This window comes from Podarcis liolepis (genome assembly GCF_965112155.1).
Source record: "Podarcis liolepis genome assembly, chromosome: 12".
NCBI lineage: Eukaryota > Metazoa > Chordata > Lepidosauria > Squamata > Lacertidae > Podarcis > Podarcis liolepis.
This window is the reverse complement of record NC_139563.1, coordinates 41,698,355-41,724,333: the sequence shown is the minus strand read 5'-3', so window position 1 is coordinate 41,724,333 and position 25,979 is coordinate 41,698,355. Positions and strand designations below refer to the sequence as shown.

The window sequence follows — 25,979 nt, the reverse complement described above, 5'->3', positions numbered from 1 at the left end:
CATAATTATTAAGTATTTTTCTAATGTTAACGTGAGATAAAAACAGAAGTTAAGTCATAAAGGTTGAGGTTAAGAAGTCAAACCCATTAGTATAATCGGTGGAACTAAATCTCCACCACAGATCTGTTTCTGTAGGCCACTTATGCTTCTAAAATTAATCTACTCAAAAGCGCTTGGAGGTGACTTGTGATAAGGCTTCTATTATTTGTCTGAATGATCAATGGGCTGAGATATCAGCAGGCTGCCCTTTCTATAGCCAGACATTGCATCAGAAAAAGAGGAAGCTTCACTCTGAACTTATACAGCAGGCATATAAATTTATAGAAATTAATTAAGAGAACAAACTAGTAACATGAATATCTCAGGCATAGGCAAACTCGGTCCTCCAGATGTTTTGGGACTACAACTCCCATCATCCCTAGCTTTCAAGACCAGTGGTCAGGGATGGTGGGAGTTGTAGTCCCAACATCTGGAGGGCCGAGTTTGCCTATGCCTGGTGTATCTGCTTGTGGAGAAATCATGGTCTAAGACAACCATGGAGAAATCATCGTGGGACCATGTCAGCCTTCTTAAGACCAAAGCCCACTGATAACCTTTCCCTAAAGACAATACATCATGGGGCAAGGAATAACAAGGTCACAAGTAATGTAGACAACCATACAACCCATTCAAACTCACTGATGGTAATCCTCTGATCTGGTTATTTAGGAACATAGCAGGCTGCCTTATCATCCCGCTCAGTATTGTAAACACCGACTAGCAGTAGCTTTCCAGGATTTCAGACTCAGCCCTACCTGAAGATGCCAGGGAACCTGGGAATGCAAACAGAGCCACACTGCCTTTCATTTTCCTTCCGGCACTTGCCAAGGCAATGAAGGAGGGGAAGGGGAGAACCTGTCCCCCTAAATCATTTCTACCAGCAAAACTGCTTCAGGATTAACAAAAGGATATATTATAGGCTCCGATTCTAGTGCCCTGGTGTCACTTTTACTAATAAACAAAGATATGGCTTTTCAGGCAGAGCTGCTCAAAGCCTAAGCAATGGACTGCTGCATATCGTTATGCGGTAGGTAATCTGGCACCATCCCACTATTGTTGAATTACAGCTCACATTAGGACCAGCCAGCATGGCTGATGTTCAGGAATGGTGGGAGTTAACAGTTCAGCAACATTTGTAGGGCACAACACTGGTGCCCTTGTACGAGCTTCTTCTTTAAGCCCATCCCCTCCAAAACTAGCTAGTAGGGAGCCTCCTTTCAAGCAATATAAAATGTCATGATACTGTGCTGTCTCGGTCTACTGGATTATATATATTTACTGGAAACGGGGCATCGTTCATTTGAAAAGCAGCATTAATTAACTTTTACAGAATTAATGCTACTAGGACTACTGGACTTGGTGCTTTGTGCCCAATGTGGTTGGGAATCTTAGACTAGGACCAGGAGATCCCAGTTCGAATTCCATTCATCCATGAACTTCATTCAGTGTATTTAGACCAGTCAGTATCCTTCAGTTTACTTTGCCTGACAGGTTTGTTGTGAGGTTCATATTATTTATTTATTTTTAAATAGTTGTAGCCTGTCTTTCCTCATGGTTTCCAGGTGGCTTACAGAAATAGTAAAAACAAAAAGAAAAAAACAGCACAAATAAAAACAGCAATATATTAAAGGAACAAGAAAAACAACAACTAAAGCTGGCCATAACAATTTCAAAGCAGCTGCGGAGGCACCAAACATCGTAAAAATGCAACGTAAAAAATTCAGAAGGGCGCCGCATGATTATGACTGGCAATATTTTTTTTAAAAAAAACAGCTTCAAAGTGGTTTTGGAAATAAGAAGGACTTCATGCTATCATGGAAGGCCAACAAGCAGAAAAGTAATAAATATATCAGAATAAATCTGCAGGCTAAGCAAGGGTTATCTGAAGAAGCAGACATCATCACACCTACAGAACAACATACCCTAATTGTTTTGCTTTTTGATGGATTCCTAGGCCAAAGCATCTATTGCACGTGTTTTGAGAAATGAAACATAAAATTTCAAATAGATACACATGGCTGCTTTCTGTAAAAATTTTTTTTAAAAAAAATAAGATTAACAACAAGCCAACTTGCATGACCTTCAATGCAGAAAGCATGAAAGAATAATCAGAACTTACTTGCTGGTGATGGGGTGCTGCAGCCGCTGGTTGGCGGGTTGCCTTGAATGCCATGCAGAGTCGAAAGGGAGAGTCCACCAATGACAGGAGGGAAAAGTAATGGGTACGGCGGAGCTGGGTAATGAGTCATATGTCCATTGACTGTTGGTACAGGACACGTACGGCTGCTGGTAGACATGGTGATGCCTCAAAACAGTGGAATGCTCAGGACCATTACTCCGCAGAAGAAAGGAAGGAGGGTATCAAGTCCGGCGATGCAGCATGAGAAAGTAACACATCAGATGATTCTCGTTTTTTCCTCACTGCTGAATTCTTCCAGTCATCTTCCTGGTACATTCCTGCTGTGATGGCAAATCTCTCTCAAGCTTCTTCTTTTTTTGAGGAAAAAAAGTATGTGATCACATATAGGAGACTGTTCAGTTCTTTTTCTTCTTTCTGGAGTGGAAGTTTCACTCTACAGGTGGTTGCTGAAGTATCCTGCAGCAAGAGGAAGAAGGAAACAACCAGAAATAAATAAGAAAGCCTAGCAACTTTGCAAATTAATCCCTTGATTAATCCGTTTCCATGAGCTGCTGAATTAAGCCAGGATCCAGCAGACCCTTGAGTGAAAGGGAAGGAGAAAAAACATTCTCCACACAGATGATTCCATGATTCTATGAACTGAGATGGGTAAAATGTTACTCAAGTCACTCAGCGTTTCATGACCGCTGAGCACACCCAGTTTTCCTTCGGCTGTTGGAGTCCCCTCTAGAATTCTCCCCTCAAAAGTATTGGTATTTCTACCAAAAATACACCACACTAAAACACCACTGTGTCATATTTTCCTCTTGGCATGGTGGGACCAATGTAAACCTAAAAGAAAAAAATCTGCACAAATAGAAGACAGATCCTATCCCACAAAGAGGTCACACATACACTGGCCTCAGCCCAGTACACCTGGAGGGTCTCCACCCCCATTGTTCTGCCCAGATGCTGAGGTCCAGCTCCGAGGGTCTTCTGGCGGTTCCCTCGCTGCGAGAAATGAGGTTACAGGGAACCAGGCAGAGAGCGTTCTCGGCAGTGGCGCCCTCCCTGTGGAACACCGTCCCATCAGATGTCAAGGAAATAAACAACTTCCTGACTTTTAGAAGACATCTGAAGGCAGCCCTGTTTAGGGAATTTTTAATGTCTGGTGTTTTATTGTATTTTTAATATTCTGTTGGGAGCCACCCGGAGTGGCTGGGGAAACCCAGCCAGATGGGTGGGGTATAAATAAGAATTGTTGTTGTTGTTATTAGTTGTATCATCAACCACCACTATAACCACTGATAGTTCATTCTGTTTCTCCTCCCTGTTTTTTTTTGTTCTTGTCCCCACAACAGTCAGGTAGCATTCCATGGCCTCTGAGCATGGTCATTCCTCCTTGGTCTGCTTCTGAGTCAATAAATAAATTATAAAAACCCTGTAGGGTTTGCTGGACTAATGATAAACCAAAACTATATTGCAAATCTTGGGGTTCCCCTGAGTCTGCTGATGCCTCCCCACTGGTGCCATTTTGACTACATAAGCAATGACACTCATCTCTGAACATCAGCACAAAGAGCATACGATAACGTAAGGCACTGATCACACCCCACTTGGGATATTATTTCAAACATGAAAGCTGTGAGCCAATTCTCAGAGTCATTTGACAGCCAATCCCTCTTCCCAGGGATCTCTGATAATTGTAGCTTTATGAGGGGAGCAGGGGTCTCCTAACAACTCTCAGCACCTTTAACGAACTATAACTCCCAATATTAGGGGAAGCCATGATGGTTAAAAGAGTTATGATATCACTTTAAATGTATGGTGCAGATGAGGTCTAGCTGAAATATTCGCAGGGATAGAAATCTCAGTGAAACAAAAACAGCAGCAAATCAGCTCTGCAACAATAAAACCAAATGAGAAATTAGGTGATGATGGCCAAACATCCGAATGTAAAAATTCTGTATTTTGTTTCACTTTTCCATTTCATCAGACTGAAGTGCAATGAATGGACTGTGTGTGTTTTTAATCTATGGTGCTTAAAAAGAGGGGCCTGTTAGGATCGAAACCTAATTTTTTCTCCTAAGATTGTCAATTTGTCCCCCCTCTAAAGCATCAGCAAGGACCACCCTGGAAATGAGAAATAGATTAGATAGCAACAGGAACTCAAATGAGCAGTAATAACAAATTAATGTGAATCTGCCTCCCTGCCTGCCAAGTTACATAGATGCAGAGTGTTCCTCAGTCGGGAAAAGTACCAAAGGTTATTAGATGCATTAAGTCCAGTAATGCTGTCTGTGGAGCTCTTCACATTTATAGATACAGCTGAAGTATACAATTATCTTCTACAGATTCTAGAGCCCAGTAATCATGTAATGATGCAGGCGTATCTTTAGGATTAATGGAGGCCCAACAGATGCTCAAGGAAGCTCACTAGCCCTATTCAGTTGTTACTTGCTCATACAATTAATGCTAATATGAGGGGAAGAGAGAGCGAGAGGCCTTGCCTCACTGTTGGGTCTTCACTAGCCTTGCCTCCCCATTGTCCACACACTGGGGCAGAACGTGTGGTGAGATCCCAGGGACTGCAGCAGACTTGCAAGCCGGACTTCCAAACAGCAAGCAATGTGAGAGCAAAGATAGGCAGGTTAGCCAAGTTGATCAGCCAGGTAAGCAGGCACAGTTCTAGGAAGACAAGCAGGCCAGGTGCCAAGAGGAATCGGAAGGAAACACAAACCAAAGATGAGCTGGAGGATTAAATCAGCAGCACCCACTACCTGAAGAACCTGAACTTCAGGTGCATGCCTGGATTACCTAGGATGTATATTAAATAGTTCCATACCCACCAGCGTTTCTCCAATGAAAATAGGAGAATTGTGGATTGCCCTATTCCACAAGAATAAGAATAATTTTATTATTTATACCTTGCCTATTTGACTGGGTTGCCCCAGCCACTCTGGGCAGATTCCAACATATATGAAAACATAAAAAACATTTTAAAAACTTCCCCACACAGGGCTGCCTTCAGATGTCTTCTAAAGGTTATATAGTACCTTATCTCCTTGGCTCAGTAGGGGTGGTGTCACATAACCATACCCTCCAACACTTCTCCGATGAAAATAGAGACATCCTAAGGAAAAGCTTTTGAATTATGGTGCTGGAGGAGACTCTTGAGAGTCCCATGGACTGCAAGAAGATCAAACCTATCCATTCCTAAGGAAATCAGCCCTGAGTGCTCCTGAAGCTGAGGCTCCAATACTTTGGCCACCTCATGAGAAGAGAAGACTCCCTGGAAAAGACCCTGATGCTGGGAAAGATTGAGGGCACAAGGAAAAGGGGACAACAGAGGACGAGATGATTGGACAGTGTTCTAACATGAATTGGACCAAACTGCGGGAGGCAGTGGAAGCCAGGAGTGCCTGGCGTGCTCTGGTCCATGGGGTCACGAAGCGTCGGACACGTCTAAACGACTAAACAACAACAAGGAAAAGCAGGACATTCTGGGATCAAATCAGAAATGAGGACAGCTTCTGTAAATCCAGGATTGTCCCTGGAAAATAGGGACAATTGGAAGGTCTGCAGTCCTAGCAGCTGGTCAGTGAAAACACGTGGGGTTGAGCCTGTTCACTAAAACAAGGCCAGAGAAGTCCAGCTAAACAACAGAATTCTAAAAAGATGCTTGTTGTCTACCTTTGAGGACCAGATGGGGAAATTATTGATGGATCTTCCTGGCAACTAAAGAGTAGTAGGAGACTTAACATTTTAAAATGTTGATTGGTAGCCTCATTAAATCAATGAGACTGAGATGACAACCTACACACATTCAAAATAAATGAAGAGAGTGGGGGAAATCTACATATAAAGCAATTTCACTTGATAATAGAAATGAAATGATCCTTGCTAACTTGCCATAGAAGAAGGCCATGCTCTAACCATAATTTCACCACACCTTGGTACCTAAAAAGCGAAGCAGGTATGTGGTGGAAAGATAGCATACCAAACAAAGTCATCTCTACATTCAGTGAAGTTGCCCGAGTAAGAAATGTGGCTTGTGGCATTTAATCAATGAAATTTACATCAAGGTCACCTATTCTGAATGATCAAGAAGTCCTGAAATAAATAAAAAATGCTGCTTGTGAAACAATCATATTTCCAACTGCATTTCTGTTAGCCACAAACATGCAGAGCTAAGCACAAATTATCAAAATGTGCATAGCCAGTGGCTTTTTCAGCTACTTCAGAGGGAGGAGAAATGTCCCTGGGTTATGATCTATACAGGCAGCACCTCCTGCACATCTGAATTTTAAAAATATTGTCTCTTTTTCCTTTTCTCCACATTCAGTACAAAGCACCAAGGTAGCATGTTTTAAACTTGTGCTGTCAAAGCACAAATAAGAGATCAAAAGAGATGATCTCAAATTCTTACATGTGTTAAGATATAATTCAAAAAAGGCTTCTCAAATTTACAACTAATTGGAGGACCCCTCTTGAAAGCAAGCGCTAACACGGCATGATTAACAGCAGTCTGCCCCAGCAGTTGCTTCTGTTCAGCAGTCAGCATGCGAATGCTTCCAACTTCTGCGCTATGTGGAATGAGGGAAATGGAAATCAGACTATGAGTAGACTTTTGTACTTACCCTTTGTTAGTATTGGATATGTAATAGGTATGGGTTACTCGTGCGTAAACTGGTGCCTTGCTCGGTTAATTTGCCTTGTTAAACCTTTCTGACTGCACAGCCCCTTCTCATCGTGGCTGCCTCAGTCACTGGCAGAATCCGTCAGTGGGCGTTTCTTGAACCTCTTCCAACATAAAAGTTGTTTGACACCCAGTCTCCTCCTCCTCTCACTGCGCGGGAGTCTTCTGCGCAGGGAAGGCGTGGGTAGCGGAGGACCTGGGCTCTCCCCACTGATGTCCAGTGAAGAGTCCTGGAGCCCTCTCTCCACTTCCCCCGTCTGCCCCCCTTTATCCCCGGTGTTGCGCTGATTGGCTTCCCCCTCTACTGAGCTGTTTCTCCCCCTGCTGCTGGGTCCTTCGCCAGCATCATCTGGGAGCCTCCCCTTCGCCTCTCGCTCTGATGTCAGTTCCCTGACAGGATACACAATCAAGTCTTAAAGTGGAAGAAAACCACACTAAAGAGAATGTTTCTGGACCCCCTCCCCTTACAGTCTCGAAAATGGAAAGTGCAAGAAGGCTTAGATTCAGGAACTAGCATGGATGGGCAGATGCCAGATCCCAGGAAGGCCAATGCGAATGACATCAGACACCAACATTCTCTTTTCTTTTTTTTTAACTTTTTACTAGGGCAATGGCTGCAGCTGCCCACCATTTTCATCACCCCAGAATGCCTCTGGATTCTGCTACGTCAGAGCCTAGATTCATTCTGGGGGAAAGAAGGTGGCAGTCAGCTACCACCCAAGTAAAAATATAAAAGAAAGGACTCCTGCTTATTGCACCTCGTAAGCTTACTGGAATAAGAGGACTGGGTGGTCCCAGAGGTCACCATTCTTAGGGTCACTTCAAACCTGGTGCTGACTTTGGGTGCAAGCAGTTTCTACCAAATATACAAGCTCTTCTCCGTAACTCTTTCCACACTAATCACAAATGCTGGAGTGCAACATTCGCAGACTGACTTGTAGCTCTGTTTTCTAGGTGCAGGATGACTAGGCCTACCTCTTTAATTCAGAATTAAGACATCATTTTATTCTGTGATAAGTAAGGAAGTGAGAATGAAAGAGGCAACTGTGACTATACATGAGATTACTTACCAGGGTTCTGGCATAGAGGGGAGGGTTGTTCGTTTCTGTATGTCTTGTTATATTAAGTTTCAATTTTGTGACTTTATACAGTATGCATATCATAGAAAAAACAATTATATATTTTTAAAAAGTAATTAAGCAGCAAATGTCTTCCCCTCTCACCTGGTGACACCAGTATCTCCAGAGTCTGAGTGGTTCAAATTTCAAAAGAGGCTTGCTCCACCCAACAAGTCGATTCTTCAGCCTGCTCTACAAGGTAAAAAAAAGGGTAAACCAGATCAGTTTAAAGAAGACTTGCATCTCTGATGACATGAATCGTTGTGTTTGGGCTGGAACAGTAAAGTATCCAGAATGCCATAATGATGCAGAAACCTTGGGACAGAGACCTGACTGGCCCCAAGTTATGGGAAAGGCCGAACAGCTCCTCTCTCTCTACTCCTCCACACCATCTCCCTCAACCAAACATCCATCCTACATATTGGACCTTCACGTTACTGAAATTGAGTTTAAGCTTATTGGCCCTCATCCAACCTATTATAACCAGATCCAAGCACTGAATCAGCACTTTTACAACCTTCTAGACTCTGATGACTAATAGATCCTGGGTTACTTATTAACATCTGCTGCTTTCTGGTCCAGTTTGGCATGATGCTCTATTTGTTCTTCTCAAGGGTTGTTTCGGACTAGACTTACTTCAGCACTGTCAAAAGACAAAGTCGCAAGTGACATCTCACTTAGGTCAAGAGGCGATGATTACTCTTTAGGGACATAAAAAGTGGATTGCGTAACTGAATAAACTTCCTACAGTTGTAAGCACACTTCCGCCAAAGAACATTATATTGAATTAAATGGGGCTTTTTACAAGGATTGTAATAGCGGCGTAAGAACAATTGCTCAAGAACATAAATTACTCATGGAAGCTGTGAGGTCTATTTCTCTGGAGGTTTAAAATGACAGGCATGGCTAAGTGTCTGCCATAAAGTTAAGTATACAGCCCACTTCTCTGGAGCAAGGGGAACGACCTAATGTTCCCTTCCATCAGTATTGCTATGATCCTGGGGAGTTACAGATTCCAATTCTGGGGAATTGTAGGTGGATGTGGACTAAATTTAAATGATACCGTGCCTACAGAGATATCTCTGAAAATAAAGACGGGCAGCATAGATGGCAGCAAATGACTATAAATTAAATTAATAAACTCCTTGAGCAGCAGCAAATGAGCTGTTCTTTTCCACACCACTGCACCAAAGATGGTTCTGAATGTAATGTTATTTTCCAGGAGATTTTATGCATAATTTATAAAAAAGTGTAGTAACGGAGAAACAACAACGAAATAAAAACCCAAAAGCAAAAGGGGGGGGGGGAACGACACTAGTGACTCCTATATATTTTTCGCCAACAAGAAAGCAGAAAATATTAGTACTCTTCCTCAGCATTTCCATAAAACCAGGGAAACATAGACAAGGGGCGTGCAATACGCTATTTCACCTGGTAAATGTTTCTACCGTATTCTGAAGCTGGTAATCTCTTCCCTCATTCCCATTCTCTCCGATGCAGTGCCTTACTGCAAGAGGCTGATTCAACAGAAAGTAAGTACAGACACTAAAAGGAAAAGAGGGTATGGCGTCTGTGAGGAAAATGAGGCTTGAATACAGCCTGGGCCTCTGCAGAAGGTTGGTGCTGTGTCAACTGGCACAAGTCAGTTAGTGCAGAAGACATTGCATTCCTAGTTGGTATCCTGTGGATTAACTGGACTATTGCCCTTGCTACCTGGTACTCAAAAACAGTCTCTACATTTCAGATCTTTGCACTCAAAGACACAGAAGGCTATAAATAGGAGAATGGTAATGAACCACTCCTTGCAGGACTGTTCTCACACGAGTAATTTGAAGCCCTAACTAGAAAGACAATATTTAAAAATTCCTTCCACCTTAGAGACCAACTAAGTTTGTTACTGGTATGAGCTTTTGTGTGCATGCACACTTCTTCAGATACCATGAAAGAAAGATAATGCAGAGCAGGGGGGGAGAACCTCTGACCCATGGACCAACCTGGGCCCACCAGAGGGCCATTTCCCCCAAACTGGCCCATCAGCTGACGGCGCTGGTGATGTCAGCTGATGAACAAGAGGGCAGTGTTTAATCTTGGATTGGCTGTGTGATCCTGTTCCCAGTAGGGAATAAGACCACACAGCCAAGGCAGCAGGATTTAATCCATTCATCATCTCCATCCCTGTGCAAAAGTGCTATTTGAAGCAGCTCACATGCAAGAGAATCACTTCAAAGAGGCTTTTGGAAATGCTTTAAGGCACCTCCAGTGCTGCTTGTTCAGATGGGAGATTGGGGGCAAGTCTTCCCCCTCCTCCTTTAAGTCCCTTTTAAGTTTTAAAAGAGAAGCGTAGGGAGACTCAGAAAAGGCTTTGCAAGTCTCCTCCCACATCACTTTTAAGTCTTCAAGATTGAAGACTCAAAGGGAATGGGGGGAGACTCGCAATGCCTTGACAGTCCATCCCCCCTCCACCTTTAAGTCCCCAGACTTGAAGACTTAAAAGGGAAGTGCAGGAAGACTGGGGAAAGGTTTTGCAAGTCTCCTCCTGCTTCCCTTTTAAGCTTCAGAGAATAGAGTGCAAGGGATTTTGACAAATGGGTGCCCCTGCTCTCCTGTCAAATTTGGTCCACAAGACAGATTCTGAAGGTAAAAAAGCTTCCCCATTCCGGGTGTAGAGCTTATCACTTTTTCTCCAGTGGCCACAATTTATCCCCAACAACCATGGTTATGATAGTTCACAATCAACTTTATTGAAACAGATGTGCCTTTTGTGGATAAACAAAAAACCAAACAATATTTACGTTGTATTTAATGTTCCATGTGATGAAGAAATTATGTTGTCAGTTTCTCCACAAATCATATTTGATTCTGTGAGATTGCATACTGTTTTTATTGTTCAAAATGAAGTAACTGGATAAGCTAATTATGGTGGGAAAGGGTAAAAAAAGGAACGGGGGTTGGATATTGTCCTTCAGAGTGTTATGTTTCCTTTATTAGCATAGCTCAATGAAACTAAACAGAAAGAGCAATCTAATAACAAACATTCTTTGAGGGCTGTTAAGGGAGCAGAAGGACATCCAGTTATTGTTCAGCCCATCCCATTGGTCCATATATGGCTCAAAAGGTACAATAGAAGGAAACAGGAAACTGAATGGTCCATCTGCATTATCTTATTAGCGGCTAATGGATATCTGAGAGGAACACACATCTAATTCTGAAAGGTCTGTACCAATCTCCTAAGTAATAACTCTTAATTAGCAGATTCTGTTTATAGATGGAACTTAACATACCCTTTTGTCTCAAAGAGATGCAGGCATCTGGAAGGAGATATGTGCTTCTTGAAGAAAAAATAACAAGTGGGTATTTTTCTCATTCTCAAATAAAAGCTACTATAAATAACCAAAACAAAATCTCAGGCTAAAAGGAGAGAATGTGCATTTGAACTAAGACTACAAGGATCAAATATGTACTAACTAGCCTGAAAGTTAGTACTTATACAAGGACTTAACATTTTTTTAAATAAGAAAAGTGATGGTTTCATTTTTTTAAGATGTCAAAATCATATGTAATAAGCCCTATTACAAATCAGAATAGCTGGTTTTAAATATGCTAAAAACCTCCCTTCTCCACCCTAATGCAACAGGGGTGGTCAACTCCCAAGGGACTGCGATCTACTCGCAGAGTTAAAAACTGGCAGTGATACCCCCTTTTGGGGGGTGCAGGGCAAAAATGTGGGGGTTTTTTAGAGGAGCCAAAGTTGTTGAGCTTCTTTGAGGGGAGCCGGTGACCTATCAGTGATCTACTACAGACGTCCAGTGATCTATCGGTAGATCACGATCTACCTGTTGGATGTGCCTGGATTATATGAATTAAAAGGGAGGCAATATCATGAATTATTTTACAGAAGGCAAGTCTGCAGTTCACATAGACTCCAAATGGATAAATTACCAAAGCAGAGGAGCATGTGCTAAATATTTTAAGTACACTTATATAATCAGGACTGATCCAATACATTCTGCTGCGTAAGGCGCGAGAGCAAATTCTGTCCCAATCTCAAGGCAGGACAGAAACTCTAATAACTGCTTCACAAAAATATAATAGTAGCAATAACAGTAACAACAATAATAAACAACCCTTTGCTTCCCCATTCATGACAACCAAACCCAGCTGCACTAGGCAGCTGCCCCACTCTACCTAATGGTTGGACCAGCAGTTCTGATTCTGGCACTCTGACATGGTTACAGCAATTTGGCATTTGTGAACCATGAAGCATCTTTGCAAGTACTAAGAAATTTTTTTTGGTCAAAATTATTGACACTTGCTAAGGTGGGTGGGTTTTTTTTAAAAAAAATGCTTGCCTAAGATTAAAATATTTCCAAAGTGCTTATGCTTCAAATTGATTGCATCACAGAAAATGGCATACTAAAAAATCAGCAAACCTAACATGAAAAATGACAGGCAAAATGACACTAATTTATCTGAGTTTGCTCCTTAGCCCTAAGATATGCTGTGCCAGAAAAATACATACTTAACCATGTGACATCCAGACACAAAACATGAGGCTATACGTAAGCTGCAAAAATGCAATGATGAAGGCACACGCAGATGCTGATCAAGGATTTAATGACTGCTAATCAAAACGGTTTTTATACATAGATTTAATTTGTATTTTAAAATAATTTGAAAAGACAGAAGACTGAGATGTAAAGATGTGCTAAATCTCATAAAGTGGTTCTCAAACTTAATCTATTCCAGGAGTCTGTTGAACTCCCAAAAGCGTTCGAAAACCAAGGTGTGGCCTCCGAATGGCTGCAGGAGCTTCCTGCACTCAAGTGGAAGTCACGGATGTTCAGCTTCTGAAAAAGGTCTGCAAACCGGAACACTCACTTCCGGGTTTGTGGCATTCGGGAGCCGATTTGTTTGGGAGCCAAGCTGTTCGAGTACCATGATAAAGCTAAGACGTAATGTACTTAATAATGATCCAACATATAAGATTCCACAAACAGCACAATGAGTCCGATGGTTTTATCCAATGAAGTTGTCCCATTTATGCAAGGGCTTCCACTTATGCAATAGAACTTTCCCTCTGCCCCTCCCCAACATCCAAAACTGCTCTGGAGTTCCCCCAACTCCCCCAAAGCAGATTTTGGGGAGGTGGGGCACATGAAGACAGGGTAAGATAGGATAGAAGAAGTTCCCTAGCTCAAGCAAAACTACTTGCTGAAATGGGACGCAGGTGGCACTGTGGTCTAAACCACTGAGCCCCTTGGGATTGCCGCTCAGAAGGTTAGCGGTTCGAATCCCCACCACGATGGAGTGAGCTCCTGTTGCTCTGTCCCAGCTCCTGCCAACCTAGCAGTTCAAAAGCACACCGGTGCAAGTAGATAAATAGGCACCGCTGCGGCGGGAAGGTAAACGGCATTTCCATGAGCTCTGGTTTCCATCACGGTGTCTCGATGCGCCAGAAGTGGTTTAGTCATGCTGGCCACATGATCCAGAAAGCTGTCTGTGGACAAACGCCGGCTCCCTCGGCCTGAAAGCGAGATGAGTGCCACAACCCCATAGTCGCCTTTGACTGGACGTAACCATCCAGGTGTCCTTTACCTTTACTGGGACTATATTTCAGCCATCTTTCAGACACCAATAGACAATAATCAGAAATAGATCTAAAAATTAAAAATCAAAGTATTTATGTGCTTATAGAAGTACTGGGGAGATAGGAACAACCCTCTGCTTGCCCCCCAACCAATCAACTGTTCTGTTTTACTTTTCATAAACCCTCAAGAAGCATGCAAAGGACTCAGTTTCCTCAGAGGCCAGGTGGAGGAGCAGACAGAACCTTCTTCAAAGATGGGAGAGGGCCACCAGGTGTCTTTTCCTTCCCCTATGCCTGTAAACTGAAGAAGGCACCACCAGCATACTGATGTTGTGAGCATCTTTTCCTGCCAGACTGAACCACAACCGCCATGAAGCCCAGCAGAAATCTGAAGCTTAATCCCCTTTATACCCTGCAGAAAAAGAAGCTGCCTGTCTCGCTACATCTTTGTCACATTACAAATACTTGCGGGAAAAGGAGAGGAATTAGTTCTAAAGAGCAACCCTGTATACCCCATCCTACCCCCAAAGTAAGCTTTTTCTCATTGCACAGGCGGCAGAAGAGTGAAGCGTGCAAGCAAAACTGAAGGCAAGGGGGTGGGTCTTGAAGCTCCCTAGCTCAAATTTGCTTTTATATATGTGTTGCTTCTAAATTGTAATAAGTGTGTATTAAAGACAAAATGCTTTTCCATTCAACAGTCTTTCGGTAAGTAACTTTGCAGGAAGCACACACACACCAAACAGATGCACATCCCCTTTTCCCCTGTTTTGTGAGCAATGAAAGGAGAGATGAGAAAGCTGAGAACTTGCACATCTCCCCATCACAATGCTGGCTTGTGGGTTTGGGGAGTCTCCAGGGAAAGAGTCCCTAGTGGGTCTCCCTCAGGCCACATGATGGCAGCTTTTCTTTTAACCTGCCTCTTTCCTTAGGCAGCAGACAAGCAGAAGGAGCTTCAGTAGATGCTTACTCACTCCCCCCCCCCCCGGCCGTCTTTCAAAACAGGGCATATATGGCAAGTATTCAGGGGTGTGGGGACAGCATGGACCTTTGCAACTGACCGAGAAATGTGTCATGGTTGTGCCAAGCACTGCTCCTGCCAGTTGGTGGTGGCATACCCTCCAAGTGTCCCAATTTCCCAGGGTCAGTCCAGGAATTACAAAAGCCGTCCTGGTTTCTGATTTTATCCTGGGATGTCCCTATTTCCCTTGCCAGCTCAGGGAGGAGGATGAATCGGTGCTTGTCCTGACTGGCAGCAATGATAGCTGTGGCTGCAAAGGGAGCATCTCATTGCCTTTCCATGGCCACTGCTGCTGGCCTCCTCCCTTGGGCAGCTCATTGCAGCTGCTGAAGAGAGGGCAAGGAGGAGGAGAGGCTGCCACCGCCATGGCCCAGCTCCATGTAATACACCAGCTCTGAAGGGCAGGCAGAGAACAGGGCTGCTTTGGGTGGGAAGAAAGGGGCAGCAGAATACAAGGGGTCTGTCTGTCTGTCTTTCTGTTTAAGATAAAGCTTTGTGTGTCTGTTCGTATCTAATCTTGCCCCTTTCTAAAATTTATTTATTGGTGTGTTTTTCTTTTTGTAAATCTACCATAGCATAGCATAGCATAGCATAGCATAGCATAGCGCAGCGCAGCACAGCATAGCATCAGGATTAAGGGGTTTTCTCAGGACAATGGAGGATGTGTGTGCTGTGTCCCATTGGTGAAGTGTTGGTGGCACTCGCCCATCTTCTAATAGGAAAAGCTCTGTGGAGGGGGGAAGGGGAAACAAAAAACGGGGCAGGGGAGGTCAGTTGGGGGGAGTGAGAATGTCCCTATTTTCATCCAAGGAATGTTGGACCACCTTCCTACAAGGCTAGCATATAATTGTGCATGCTGGTAACTGTTGTGGATTTCTTTGCAAGGCTTACTACAGTTCACCTAACTCTCCTTCCTCATTCCAGCAGGCACCTCACCATGTCAACAGCTGGTGCCAGCCCTGCCCCTTTACTGCATTGCCACAGAAGGGGAGAGATGAATTGCTTTCCTATAGTACGCAAAGCCTGCAAGAAAGTCATGTGAGTACTTCAAGCCCTAGCCATGTTTGCAGGATGCACCAGACTGGAGACTTCACCACATTTAATTGGATTAAAACAAAACAAAGTCATCCTGGACATTTTGCATCCTACTTAAAGGAAACAATAAACTTTCCCACATTAAGAACTTCCTAAAAGAGTTTTATGGGAAGTATTTCGTCCTTTGCTTTGCAAGGGAAACTCTACTATGCAATCACTATCTACTAAGAAATGTCTGTGCATCTTACACTGCCCCTAGCTCTTTCTGTATGCATTCCATATTTCTTGGATTAGTCATCCATGGCCCAGCATAGTCTGGAAAGAAAAGATAAATGTACAGGTCAAGCGATGGGTTAACAATTTTACTGTTTGCAGAGCCCCAAGAAGTCAGATACAGCAGAGCTAGATTGTGTTTACGTAACGGATAAGTGGTGGATTTCCTGTGCAGTCACTTCCAAAAAACACCCTGCGAGGGAATGCACTATAATTACCTCAGCAGAGACCAGGCTATCTCCTTCTAACATACAAGACTGTGATTTTACTGTATGGCTGCAATTAAGTAAACTGTAATACACACAGACAAGTCAATCCTGTTTTCTGAATTACATTGCTCCAGGAGTGGAGAACCTGAAGTCCCCCAAAAGTTGTTGAACTATAATTCCCATCATTCCTAACCATAAGCTATGCTAGGAAAGCAATGTTCTGAAAAACACTTTCCTCTTCACCGCACTGGTACACAAAATCAGGGCCAAGTTGTGAGCCGAGTGCATAGTAAATGAAACCATATGCAGGTCTTTGCACATATCCGCTAATCCCATGTGCTTAATGTGTCCGATCGGTTGTGCAAATTGGCTTTGGTTTGCTAGGAAAGGTTGGCTGTCCAGTAAGAGCACATATAACTGCCAATAGTTATGTATATCCAATAGTAGGCTATAGAGGAGGATCAGGATTGACAGAGCTCACACATTACATCTTGGGGGTGAGAGTGGGATCTGTAAAATTGAGCAGAAAACTTGGTTTATTAAAACAGACAGAATTGATGGGTGTGATATAGCCATCTAGGTAGGAATATCCTTGTGCATCAAGTGCTCAAAGACAGACAAGCAAGGAAGAGGTATGCCCCAGGGTGGAGCCAGTGTGGCAGTCTTGTCCCTTAAAAGACCTAGAGGCCTACATGGACCATCTACCTGTGCCTTTATATTATACGTTTAGGCAGTTCTCCAGGGTTCTTTGTAGGTATCTCTCAAAGTTTTGGTTTAATCCCTAATGAGCATGGGTCCCATTCTTTTCTGCTATCTGCTGGGGGGTGCCACTCACACAAAAACGAGGCAAGGACAATCTGGGAGAGAAAAAAGGTCTAAACCTCAAAGCACAGTGCTGTCAAGCCTAGATCGCCTATTGAAACCCTTTCTAGAGATGAGTGTCTGGTGTTCTAGTCTCCTGGAATGGAGAGAATGGGTATGGGCAATTGACCCAGCTAAGGTAGATGAAGCCAGGCAGAATGGGAATACAGTTGTATAATGCTTCCTGGAGGTGTATGGGTGATGGTGATCTGTCACCAGCATTCAGGCAGATGGAGTCTACTTCTTACAGCCAGACAACATCTAGTTGGCTGAATTGGTTGCAGCTATATTAAGTTTGGCAGGAAAATATTTGGCAGGCTCCATAGCCTACTTAGGGAGAAGGCTCATAAGGGATTCTAAGGGTGTGGTTTTACGTCATTAGCCCCAGCCACATACTCAGGCAACGAGTGGAGTCCACAGGAGTACAATAGATCTAAATGCCAAGCAGATCTCTGAAGGTTGCCCTGGCATGCACGCAGGTTGCCCCATAGCGGGTTCCTTGTCCTGTGCCACACCAATGCATTGCATCATTTCCCAACTACTCATTACTCCTGTACAACATGGATCAAAGATCATCGCAAAATGTGTGGATTGTAAGTGGAATTTACAGCTGAATTCCATGTATGTGTAAACTCTAAAATCCAGTTAACTGTATGGTTAGAGTACCAAAATAATATTTCCCATTAGACACAGTGGCTCGGCTCAGTTCATAGCTCCCCTCAAAGGCAGAAATTACCTTATCTATGTAATAAAAGGCTGAGAAACCAAATTCAAAATATGTTATTGACTATCTGCTAAGATCTGAACCCTGAATCAGAGTTTAGCCAATAGTGAAGGGTCCAAATGTTCCCATTTTCCACTGAAGATATCAGTGGGTTAGTAGTGAGTATGAGAATTTATTATAAAACCTGTTCTCTCTCTCCATACACACCCCTCTCTTGTTTCTCGTTGAAGGAGCAATAAGGAAGTAATGTTAGAAGAGAACAACCATTAACTGCAAGGAGAGAAAATTATGGCAAGTAAAACAGCCATTTAACAATCAATAATTTGCCTAACAGGGAGCCAATAAAACAATTGCAACATGCAAATAATACACTAGAAAAATGTAGTAGTTCTGAATCATCTGCAACCATTTCAAAATCCTATCAGTTTGGCTATAAAGACAAAAATGCACTAAGCACAAGTTTCTACAACATGATGTATTAAGCAGGCCTAAATGTCATCTAGATAATGGCTGGGATCAACAGCACCTGGCAGATCTGGGAATCTGCTAAGGCTTCACCACTCTAGACATGGCCTCATGCTCCAAGTGCCTCTGGTAAGCTAAGTCCAGCTGCCATTTTATTTGCCGAAACAGTTGAAGAAAATGCTACATCAGCATTATAGGAAATTAGAATGGCAAGCTATGCCCAGCATCCTACGTGGAGGGCTGCTGTCGTCACCTGGCATCACCGAGGAAAGGGTCCATGAAAAGGCAACTACCTAAAGGAATACCTGCAAGTTAATCAATTGAAAGAGAACCTGTAAAGGAAGTGCAATTGCATGCCCCAAAGTGGAAAAACTGTGTCATGTTTTAATGTTTGCTAAAATATGGCAATGGTGACAAGTAAGTCAGATATATTTTTCAATGGGGAACTAGATGAGTACTAGGGAAGAAACAGAAGCTGCTATTAAAAGAACGATGATGTGATCGAGAACAACAAAATGTCGGATACTTTACTGTGCACAATGGTTTGTGCATGTGGCTTATCTGAAAGGGGAAAGATAAACAACATGTGGAAAAACCTGCAAATCGAACTGTGAACACACTAATGCCGTGAACAGGGGAATTTTCTATGAACCATCGGAAGACAGGAAGCGTTGAAACCTCCAACAAATCAACAGAACTCACAAAATGGAAGTGAGGAAATTCAACCAATCCTAGAAAGGGGTGAGAACTCATTTAAACTTGTAAAACTCTCTCTCTCTCTCTCTCTCACACACACACACACACACACACACACACACACGGGTAGCAAGCATGGTGCCCTCTAGTTGTTTTGGAGTACAATTCCCAGTGTTCCTGACAAAGCCAAATGGGGCTCATGGAGTTGCAGCACAAAACATCTGGAATGCACCACATTGGCCTTACCTATTATTAGAAATACATTCTTTGAAGGCTGTCAGCCTAGTTTATAAGTATATTAGATTTCAGCCTGAGCAACTCCAACATGTTGGACCAGCAAGTACTGAAGAAATTAAGACCGCTCAGTTGGCTAGAACGTGGTGCTGATACCACCAAGGTTACAGATTTGATTGCCATAAGGGACAGTTGCACAGTCCTGCATTGCAGAGGTTGGACTAGATTACACTCAAGGTCCCTTCCAACTCTATGATTCTAATAAAAGTACATGGGAATTTGTTTTATATACATATATAATTTGAAGTTCTGGCTTTCTTCAGAAGCCCACTATACATTTTTAAAACAATAGCTAAGAAAAAAATAGAACCAAAAACAAATATTGAATATGACAGAAACCCGTACTTCAGGGAGCCAAGATATAAATGCATGAAAGGAGGTAGTGTGGGAAAGATTTGTATGTTTCCACATCAACACTTATGTAAATAGCAACCAATTACTGGTTTGGCTTGAATTCTTTCCCCAAAATAATGGAAAATGTACAATCACAGTCACAGAGACGGAAATTGCTTTTGCTTGGGTGTTTAGCTCGTTCCTCTAACTTTTCCTTTGGAGAAAGTAGACTACTATAATTCACTGTATGTGGGGCTACCCATGCTTTACACATATTTCCCCATTCCTGGCTACCTATTACTAAAGAGCCAAGTTGAAGGTTTTATTGGCATTTGAAGCTGTAAACCATGTGGGGATCAGGATAACCTAGGAGCCTGCCTCCCTTGTGGTATGGACCCAGCCCATCTTCAAGGTCTTCTGAGGAGACTCTGCTGACCATTCACATATTAAAGATTTTACATGACCAGTGTAGATTATCACTTGGTCATCATGCCTTCTCAACAAAAGCACCCACCCTCTGGAATGCCCTCTCTCAGATAATTCATGGAGACAGTAATGACCTTTAAATTTCTGTTAAAAAAAACCAAACCACTGTATGTTTATCCAGGCTTCCTTTAATCTTTCATTTTGTTTTGCACACTGCTCAATTTTATTTCTGAAACACAGTTCTGTTGTGGCTTTATCTCATTTTTAAGGATTTTTTGTACGATAAATATTAACGCTTTTATGCTAACTCCTTATATATATATTTATTATATTAAGCAGTATAAACATGTACAAATAAACCAATAAGTTGGCTAAATATAATTGCATTGATTCTTAGATCATCGGGGGGGGGGGTCAATCCATTACCTCTATGGCAATCAGGATGCAACACACATTTGTTTGCATGAAAATGGCTCCATATGCTTCAATTTGTAAAATGCAAGAGTAAGCAAACAGTGTGATATTTCCAATGGCCTATTATTTAGATAGCCTTGGCAACTGATCTAATTTATGATTAAGATTTGAGATATTTATAACAGTGCTTTCAATTTCATAAAAGCCAACCCTACATACAGTGGAACGTACCGTCCTCCTTGTGAATGCTTCAGGTAACAAGCTCTGCTAACCTGGAAGTAGATGCCCCTTGTTGCGAACTTTGCCCCGCGATGCGAGCGGAAGTCGCGCGCTGGTGGCGCGGTAGCAGCGGGAGGCCCCATTAGCGAAAGCGCGCCTCATGTTAAGAACGGTCTCGGCTTAAGAATGGACCTCCGGAACGAATTAAGTTCCTAACCGGAGGTACCACTGTAAATATACAGGATGAGTCTTTTAAAAGAGGCCCCATGGAACATGTGTACTCTGTATCCACGGGGCCTCTTTTAAAGGACTCACTCTGTATTACCAAATCTCATTACCTTTTATTTACATGAACTACATATACACATGAGAATAAGCCAGCTGTGTTACAACTACTCAGGGGCACACTGTACTGGGTCCCAGGGGTTAAAGGGCATGGGGAGCGGGAACACAGGAAGCTGTCTTATACTGAATCCGACCACTGACCCACTTATCTCGATATTCTCCACATTGATGAGCAGCAACTCTTCAAGGTTTATTGCAATGTTTCTGAACACCAGTTGCTAGAAACCACAGGAGGGGGAGAGTCCTCTTGTACTTGGGTCCTGCCTAAGAGTTTCCCACAAGCCTCTGGGTGGCTACTGTGGGAGCAGGATGCTAGACTAAATGGGCCATTGATCTTATCTGATGGGTAATCTTATGTTCTTATTATGTAGGGTTTTAAACACCAAGTCTCTCCCAGCCCTACCTGAGATATTAGCGATTGAGCCTGGCACCTTTTGCAAGCAAAGCTGGTGGCATGACCCTTCACTTGAATGCAGAAAAACCCCACCAGGCCTAGCAGCTTCAGTCGCCATATTCATTACCCCAGTGCCTCTGGCTCCCACCCAGTGATGTAGTGTACCACAGGGGCAGAGTTCAGAAGCACTTAGAAGGATGATAGTGGTGACAATCACCTGACATGACACTTCACTTGGCAGCCCAGGTAATAATGTTATATATATGTTTAAATGAGGCCAGCTTCAGGGCTTGTGGGTCTGACAGAGGTCATCATACAGGGTGACCAAAGCAGTTTTTCTGCCAAAACTGGGCCTAACAATTTTCTCCCAAAGCGCAATGAAGGAGGGTATGCCAGTAAGTACAAATAGGGCTTTGGAACAACTAAACCTCTAGACCACTGGAAGGAAAACCAAGATGGCTGGCAAACTAAACTATTGAAATATACAGGATAAACTAGTTAACGTAGTACCCAAGACAGAAAGAGGACTTTGAATTAAAAAAAAGGGGTAAAGGTTTAATGCCCATTTTTTAAGCTTTGTGTATAGACTTTTATGTCAGTATAACTTTTAAAAACTCACTTGTATTAAGATGAACAGGGTCTTAAAAAATCAATTATTAAGGTTATAAGGACGTGTGTGAACAAAAAATTAAACAATGAAACCAAGAGGGGGAGGGGAGGGAAGTCAAGCAAAAATTATGGTTTAAAATCTTTGATTATGATGGTTTTTTTCTTGTTTTGGTTTTTTAAAATCTTTTTTCTCTCTTTTTCTTTTTCTTTATATATTGTTTTCTTATGTTTATTTTTATGTTATTCTTTGAAAAATTAATAAATTGTCATCAAAAAAAAGGGGGGAAGGAAAACCAAGATGGCAACCAGAAATTGCCAGAGCAGTAGTAAGCTATGGACCTTTCTTGAGCCCCTGAGGCTCCAGAATCTTCCACAAGACAATAGGTGCTGATGCTGGATCTGAACTGAAGGAAGGCCCTAATTATTTGGAGCATTTTTGTTCCCTTTTGTGCATGAAATAGCTGCAGTGGAGTCAGTGGAATCTACAAAGCTAAAAGAGAGGTGGAATGAAACTGCCAGTCACAGAGGGAGGATGGGAAAGAAGCAAAGAGAAAAGAATGATGGTCCGAAATTCTTGGAGATCCATTCTTTCTGGGTCCTGCTGTCCCAGGATCAGAGGCTACTGCCTGTGAGCAATACTCCCATCCAAACCAGCCTCATTTGTGACATGATTTATTTCCTTCTTTGTTGATTTTTTTTTAACTGCTGAGATTTATATTGTCTTATCTATTTAACAATGTTTTTAAATTATTGTTAATACTGCTAACTTGGTCATTTTAATCTGCACTGTGTTTTTATAATGTGCAAGGCACTTCGTGAGCCAGCCATGCCTGAAAAAGGAAGCCTATAAAAATTTTTATGAATAAGTAAATAAAATCAAACATCTGCAGGGAAAAAAACCTATACCAATGAATTGCGTTGGACTAATGAATTTACTAAGAGGTAGAGTCTACAGGTGTTTCGTATTTTGAGATAATGCTCACCAAAAATTGTACAACCTTACGAAACACACTAACATTGATTAGCTACCTCTTCTAAAACAGGACAGGGGAAGCAATACCAGAGAGCTCTTATGTTAATTATTCAGCAGTAATTTACAACAACAATTATCTTCTATTTTTGCATAAAAGAAGACATCAATAAAAGCTCTTTCTCTGTCTTTCTCTGTGTGTATCTCGCAAACACATGACAATACATTAATTGGTCATCACGCTACGCTGATATGTTTAGTCTAATTGAGCCACGGTATGGAGGAAAACTTGGAAATGAAGTAAGTAATCTACTTAAGAATATCATCTCATGTTGGCAGAACACCAGACCTTAATTGACATAAAAGCTCTCATGCCTTTTGGTCAGCTACTATGGTACCAAATAATTTAGTCTTCTTGCCTACTTTTCACAGCATTGGGCCACAATGCTGATGCTTTTTGAGCAAATGATTGCCAAATACTCTTATTAGGACCAAATTGTGTTGATTTTGCAAAGCTAAAAGGCAAAAAAACACACAAAAACCACCAAAACCACAAATAAAAAACAAAAACAAAAAACAGTGTTGGAAACTTCTGGACTACTATGTACCCTTGTCATAGTGGAATTAGTAATAGCAGCGCGGCTATCAAAGGCTGCCATGCAATAAAACTCGTGGTTTGCATTTAGATTACATTTGATTTCTCCATGTGGAAAATACATGCTCTAATTTCCTTCTTATGGTACAAGTGATAATACTGAGCACACAATATCCTAGGTGATGACACAAAATGTAAGGTAGGCATGACTTGTTTTATTATAATAACGCTTGCACTTCTGGCTGTGATTTTATGAACCAAATATACCAAAGAAAGTATAAAAAGACAGCAAGAACTAAGAAGCAAGACAGCAATTGGGGCTGGAAGGTGCAGCTATGGGAATAGGTTGAAAGGACAAATCCTGTACCAAGGTGATTTTGCAAATGTTCAGCTTTAGTGTAATTTGCAAGGAAATGGTATACTGAACAGCAAAAGGAAAGAAATACCAATCCTGCTATGCAATTGTTTTGTTTGTTTTGTTTGTTTTGATATTTGCCATTTACCTTTGTAATGCTATCTGTCAATATTAATTTTCAGGTGTGGAAAGGGAATTTATTACTTTGTTTCCACACTTCTACACAAGCACTCGGCAAAGCAGTCATTTGGATGGTTTATTTTTACAATATGTCTCCAAGAAGCCAGAATGCACATTTAGGATCTTATTAGCTGTATATATATATAAAAAAATGAGGCACATGCTGTACACCATCTCCATAGGGATATTCTACAACATGGAAATTCTGGACAGAGCCATTCGCCTTTAACAAGAATAGAAACAAAACAGAATTCTACAATAATAAACAGAACGGGGGGCTCATTATGATGAGAAGCACCGCAGCCACGTACACAATGCAATTTTGTTATGTTTTCACATTAAAAAATGGTTGTTTATTCAGAGTGATTTACTGAATCAAAGAATCAGGCAGCACTAAAGCACCTGGATATAAAACTAATACAAAGAGCTAGTGATATTTTAACTGCACTAAATTCAGGTGACCTGACCTCAATAATAACAACAATACTCAAAAAATGATTAAAGCACTGGTGTGGAAAATGGGCAAACCATCGTTTTTGTAAGAATGGACTCATTTTTAAAACAAAAATCTCCGCAGGTGTACAAAAACAATGCAGTTTATAATTTGTTGTTTATATTTGATTTTTTTTAAAAGCATTTTAAAAGGAACGAGGGTAAACATTTCAAGGCCCTCCACCATTTGTTTTGTTTTTTCGGCCTCGCCAAGGACAAAAGTTGCAGTGTCGAATCTTCAAAAAAGAAAAAGAGGGGGGGAAACAAAACGTTGGGAAAGAATGAGAACAGTACAAGGTTTCCAGGGAGAGAGAAAAGCAACAGCAACCATATTTCCAAGCAACGTCTTTTTGAAGCAACAGTTTCTATACCTGTATGTCCCTGAGAGAGGCAGCGGGGAAGGCTTAACACATTTTAGAGAACGATAACTTTTCAGTAGTCACAATAAATATGTTCACGGGAAAGAATAAAAGGATGCATGCTTGAATAACCCTGAAAAGAAATATGTTTCCAGCTCGCACAGAGGAGGAACTGCTCAAAAGTGTGTTCAGCGGTGACCCCAGCAAATGCTAACAAGAACAGAGAGGGATATTGAACTGTACTGTGTGGGTGGTTAACAATATAAGCGAAATCCATATCCATCCACTCGCTAACGTGGCAGTGATAACCTTTCGATAAAACAGCCTTGCCCTGCACTTCTGTTCCGTTCATCAATCCATCTTCGCCCACGCTACTTCTTACCAGCTTGGTTCTCATACAAAACCCAGTACCCCTTCCCTGAACTTACAGAACACTTCTCCAACACCCAATAATTTCCATCCTCAAACTCCAGTAGCTCTGCACTTGACTGCAGTCTCACAATATCTTAAGGGCTGTCACATGGAAGAGGGAACACACTTGTTTTCTCCTGCTCTGTAGGGCAGGATTCGAACCAAGGGCTTCAGGTCACAAGAAAAGTAGATTCTAACTAAACATTCAGGAAAAACTTTCTGACAGTAAGAGCTGTTTGGCAGTGGAACAGACTCCCACGAAAAGTGGCGGAGTCTCCTTCCTTGGAGGTTTTTAAGCAGAGGTTGGATGGCCATCTGTCATGGATGCTACAGCAGAGATTCCTGCATTGCAGGGGATTGGACTAAATGACTCTTGGGTCCCTTCCAACTCTAGGATTCTATTATTCTATTTTGCTTCCCCTCCCCAGTGTATGCCTACTAGAATAATGAGTTCAGGCTATCCAGTTTGATGAAGAAATATTACAAAAAGTTATTTTTTAAAAATCTCTACAGTAGGCCTAGGGAACTCGAGTGTGACTGGATGTTCAGACAAATATATTTCAGCTAAATAAGGCAAGAAGTTAATAAGGCTCACAGCCAGTTTGATCTTTCCTTCATGCAAACAAGCAATTGAACCAGAAGTCTTCCATTAACTATAGTTGCCTATATTGTCTGTACAATATAGAAACTACGGAAGAAAGCAGGATATTAAGCAGGGAAACTACAGAAGAAAGCAGGAT

At 42.0% G+C, this 25,979-nt stretch overlaps 2 protein-coding genes across 11 annotated transcripts in view; both read right to left on the bottom strand.

Moving 5' to 3' along the window:
- RARB (retinoic acid receptor beta) overlaps positions 1-2,488 on the bottom strand; it is a 216,823-nt gene extending 214,335 nt beyond the window's left edge. Inside the window, exon 1 of one of the 2 annotated variants that reach the window (XM_083468366.1) lies at positions 2,159-2,488. In XM_083468366.1, coding sequence (XP_083324492.1) covers positions 2,159-2,336 — 178 coding nt within the window. In that variant the 5' untranslated portion in view covers positions 2,337-2,488. The remainder of the gene's footprint in view (positions 1-2,158) is intronic. The other variant, XM_083468367.1, reaches the window with a different exon arrangement.
- The window catches only part of LOC310689957 (uncharacterized protein), a 621,685-nt gene that overhangs the window by 490,087 nt on the left and 105,619 nt on the right, over positions 1-25,979 (bottom strand). For 4 of the 9 annotated variants that reach the window (XR_014517725.1, XR_014517726.1, XR_014517727.1 and 1 more), the window contains 2 exons: positions 8,081-8,167; positions 2,572-2,635 (listed from right to left, as the gene is read on the bottom strand). Coding sequence is in view for 4 of the 9 variants with exons in the window: in XM_083468580.1 (XP_083324706.1) it covers positions 2,519-2,635; positions 8,081-8,167 (204 nt within the window). In the remaining 5 variants the exon portion in view is untranslated. Of the gene's footprint in view, positions 1-2,504; positions 2,636-8,080; positions 8,168-25,979 lie in introns of those variants that run through there. The other 5 variants (XM_083468580.1, XM_083468578.1, XM_083468581.1 and 2 more) reach the window with 3 other exon arrangements.